The sequence below is a fragment of the Nematolebias whitei genome, chromosome 6, assembly GCF_014905685.2.
Source record: "Nematolebias whitei isolate Nwh7 chromosome 6, NemWhi1, whole genome shotgun sequence".
Taxonomy (NCBI): domain Eukaryota; kingdom Metazoa; phylum Chordata; class Actinopteri; order Cyprinodontiformes; family Rivulidae; genus Nematolebias; species Nematolebias whitei.
Genome location: NC_056503.1, coordinates 4,085,610 through 4,089,883, shown reverse-complemented (window position 1 = coordinate 4,089,883; position 4,274 = coordinate 4,085,610). Strand labels below are relative to the sequence as shown.

At 43.2% G+C, this 4,274-nt stretch overlaps 1 protein-coding gene across 2 annotated transcripts; it reads right to left on the bottom strand.

Annotated features, from left to right (window-relative positions):
- Positions 1-727: 727 nt before the first annotated feature.
- lyrm9 (LYR motif containing 9) lies at positions 728-3,807 on the bottom strand. 2 transcript variants are annotated; one of them, XM_037677991.1, is made up of 4 exons: positions 3,775-3,807; positions 2,151-2,300; positions 999-1,091; positions 728-932 (listed from the first exon to the last, which is right to left on the bottom strand). In XM_037677991.1, the coding sequence occupies exons 2-4, from the start codon at positions 2,274-2,276 to the stop codon at positions 915-917; spliced, it is 237 nt and encodes a 78-aa protein (XP_037533919.1). In that variant the 5' UTR covers positions 2,277-2,300; positions 3,775-3,807; the 3' UTR covers positions 728-914. The 2 variants fall into 2 exon arrangements, with proteins under 2 accessions (XP_037533919.1, XP_037533920.1); XM_037677992.1 differs by having other exon boundaries at positions 2,151-2,303; positions 3,775-3,804.
- Between the last annotated feature and the right edge of the window lie 467 nt (positions 3,808-4,274).

Here is a 4,274-nt window from a genome sequence, read left to right as displayed (position 1 = left end):
GCAGCAGCTCCTGCTCCATGTTCACCTGGACCTGGTCTTCAGGGCAGCAGAGGATGAGATGTTGCAAAAGGAAGACTGCTCATGGCCTGACTCTGGATACTGCTGCTCCACACTCGGCCACAGCTCAGCGTCACATCAACACTGAGCTCTGATGAAGTCGTGCAGACAGAAAACTAAAACACTGTCAACACAAAACAGGGGTGTCTCCCTTGCTTTGTTTATACTCTTGTTGCATGTGTGCTGTGGGTGGCAGGTGTCCAGAGCGTCAGAAACACCGCAGCAGAGGGGGAGACACGGTTCAAGCATGGCTCCCCAAACAACAAGGCAGTCATCTTTGTTAATAACTTTATTGTTAGTCAGCCTGAGAGTTGCTGAGCGCACCCTGACAACACGAGAACGGTACAAACACTACTCCCTGCTGCAAAACACGCTTCCTGGGGTCACCGGGGCCGCCCCGCTATTTGAGAAGGACTATCCAGCCTGTTTAGCGTGAAACTCTGCCTCTCTGCTGGTGTGGGGGTACATTATCAATCAACCTTTATTTAGACGGTAAATCCCACTGAGCCTCGAGGACTCATTTACAAGAGAGACCTGATTTAACAAAGAATGATGACAACAATGGACAACAGCAACAACAATAAACAGTTATAAAAAGTCATACTGCAGGTTTTTATTTTTTTTACAAACAGGATGGCTAAAAGAAAAAGGTAACAAAACAAAAAACAAAAATAATTAGTGCCTCTGGCATAGACAGCTTACACATCTGGAAAGGACCAGTCCATACAGGTTTTAAAGGTATGCTCCTGTCTAGACAGCAGCCCAGCTTCTACAGAGTCCACATGTGTCCACAGCTGGAACACGCAATGCATCATGAAAACAACAGGCCTGCCACCCAGCAGTCACGCCCGCCGGCCTCATGTCTTCTTGGCGTACTGTAAATGAAAGCACACGTTTAAGAAGAATGTTGTGATGAATGGAAACATATTTTAATCCCTTACTTTATCTATAATCCAGTCTGCATCTGCCAGGGCTCTCTGGATGATCATCTGCACTCGCTCCGGGTCCTCCTCATCCGAGTGGCTGTTGTACGCCTGCAAGTGAAACCATGGTTTGATTTCAGACTGGGAGTCTGGGGCCAGCAACACTTCACGTGGACCAGTAAAACCAAACCAACAGCTGGGATTTCTTTTTGCCAATCACGATCATTCCAGCTGTTTTCACATCAACTCAAGTTGTTTCTCATAATTTCTGCTTCTTTCAGTTTAATTAACTTCTTTATGCTAATTTTAGCTTGTTATGCTCCTTTCAGCTTTTTCTGCTATTTAAGCTTGTTTTTAGCTGTTTTGTGCTAAATTTAACTTTTTCAGCCAATTCCACATTTGTAGCTCATTTCAGCTCCTTCCACTTCCTTCTGGTAGTTTAAGCTTCTTTCTGCCTTCTCAACTAGTCTTTGCTCATTTCAGCTTTTTTAGCTAATTGTCCAATATTTGTGCTTATTTGTGCTTACCGTAGTTTCCACAGGCTTTGCATAATTTGCATGCCCTGCGACGTGCACGGCCAAGCCACATATTTATGGATTTGTCCACTTTATTGACATGTTTGGACTGATGGGACTTGTAGGGCGGGGCAACGAGTACGGCAGAAAATACAGTATTTAAACTTAATCCAGCAAATGTGCTCTTTCTGCTAACTTAGGCTTGTTCTTCCATTTCAGCTACATTTCAGCTGTTTTTAGCTACATTTCAGCTGTTTTTAGCTAATTTCAGCTGTTTTCAGCTAATTTCAGCTGTTTTTAGCTAATTTCAGCTGTTTTTCAGCAACAAGCATTCCCTGCATTGTCACAGGAAATGCAGTTTGTGTAGCTGAAGGTTTTGTTCTTTGCTCGGCGGTGAGATGAATAATCAACATTAAATCCTCACCAAACATCCTTTCGGCTGATATGAGGTGCTGAAACTAAAGCTACACTGTGTATTCACTGAGCACGTCACCCCCTGTGCTCTGTGAATATTTTACTGTTTTAATACATTTGCAACAAATTAAACATTTTCCACGAGGTCTTTACAGCTTCTTGTGTACAGAGTAAATACTAATAAAAATATATTCATGAAGTGAGACATGAGAAACTGTGTGGTTGGTGCAACGTGCTCCACCTGTCTGATGGCGTGGCGATAGTGCTGCTGCACGGTGGTGCACGGTAACTGCCTGCAGCATCTCAGGAGGTATCGGTACAGCTGCACAGGTGTGTGGACCAGCTCGGCCCCGGCTAAAGGAGGCATCGTCTGCTCCCGGACAAGGAGACGCTGCTGGGAACAGTAAGCACGTTGGGTCAGATGGCCAGTACGAACTGGGAACAGTAAGCACGTTGGGTCAGATGGCCAGTACGAACTGGGAACAGTAAGCATGTTGGGTCAGATGGCCAGTACGAACTGGGAACGTTTCCCTCGTCAAGTTGAGCTCCTTACAAATTCCCTGAAGCTTCAGCACCACGACCTTCTTCTGACCTTGTTCTAAGCAAGCTGGGGGTGGTGGCACAGAGGCAAGAAGGGCCTGTGATTGGAAGGTCGCTAGTTCGACTCCCAGGACAGACATCAAAATGTGGTGTATTGTTTGTGTACTAGTACTTAGTGTATTGTTAGTTCATGTCTTGGATCCTATTACTGCTTTCTTTACAACTTTTACTTTACTGGGACCCTGTGCTCGTTCCACCACGTGTACCACATGTGCTGCGAATGATGATGAACAACTTGACCATTGAAAATGTGGGTGGAAGAGGTGGAACACCCACACCTGCCTCCACCCTCATTTGCCCCAGTCTGGGCCCATGAGCAAGGCACTCACCCCACCAGCTGCTCCCAAACACGCCTGTTTGTGACAGAGTCCTCGTGATCATTGAACTACCTGTAAAAGTTAGTTTCACTGTGTGTCCAGGCCTGAACGTGCGCGCGGCAGCTCCGCCTCACCATGACGTCACGCAGCACAACTCGAGCTTCCACTGAGGGTTTTATTAAACTTTACTGAACTACTGAACAAAAGAACAACAAAGGACAATGATCCATATAAACATATACAAATATCTACAACCATACCTCCCAAGGTCAACATCTTCTAAAACCAATTATCACATCAAACATCATAAACTTAAATTTAGGTAATAATACTATTTGAGAGTTTGCAAATAATATAGTCCAGTAAATCAAACAACTAACTGTTTATCTAAGAATCTACATAATTAGTAAAATAACTTGTCAGAGGGCTTTATTATGTGAGCGAGGTGAATACAGACCATAATGGTTTAGACTTGCCATATGTATGTAGAATTTTAATATCATGATCATGTTATTGACAAAGTATCATCTTTATTTTCAGATACATATCATATAATATATTCTGAACGGAGGAGTCCATGTTCATGGATCTGATGGTCAGGAGATCATGAAGGGATTTCCATGACGTGTTCACAGAACGACAGACATAAAATAAATGTTCTGTTCGTTACATCAATATAACATTTATCACATTCAAACTAAATCTATTTCTGGTCAACTCGTTAGAAGGACAAATATTGTTTGGAGTTTTGAAATGTAACTTATATTTGGGTGGAAGAGGGACCCAGATATGCTTGGACTGAACGTGCTGTAACCGAACATGTGGAGAAGTGACGGCCATTGTTCGAGTGAAGTCCAGATGTTTGAGCCCGTTAACTCCAGCTGCCAGGAACACGGTCACGTGACACATGGACTTACAGCAAACACAGATAAATTAACATTACTGTACCTAAGTTCTTCTTCTTTTGTTTCTCCTTCTTCTTCTTCTTCTTCTTGTTTTATTGGCGGTTGTTAAACAACTGAAGGAATCATTACCGCCACCACCTGGTAAGGCGCGTGCACCGCATGACAACAACAACATTTTTCCACTTTACATTTTCATTTTTCACTGTTATACAACCTACACTGTTTAAAAAATAAAATGTAGCCTGATAGCCTCTGTCTCCTGAATCTTTCTGCAATAAATCAACAATGTCTCATTTCATTTTACCAAGATGTCTCCTCAGCTTGTTTCTCTGAACCTGTGTCTCCTGCCACGTAAAACAACCGTTCTATGGTTTCCTCTTCTCCACACTCACATGTCCCCGTCTCATGTTTCCCTACCAAACATGATGTGCTGTTCATGTTCAGCCCAGTGTGCACAATTATTGTTTAATTCATTTTTTTATTAAGGAACAACACAGAAACACAAGCTTCCTCAGTCTACATAGTATACCCAACATTTTTCAG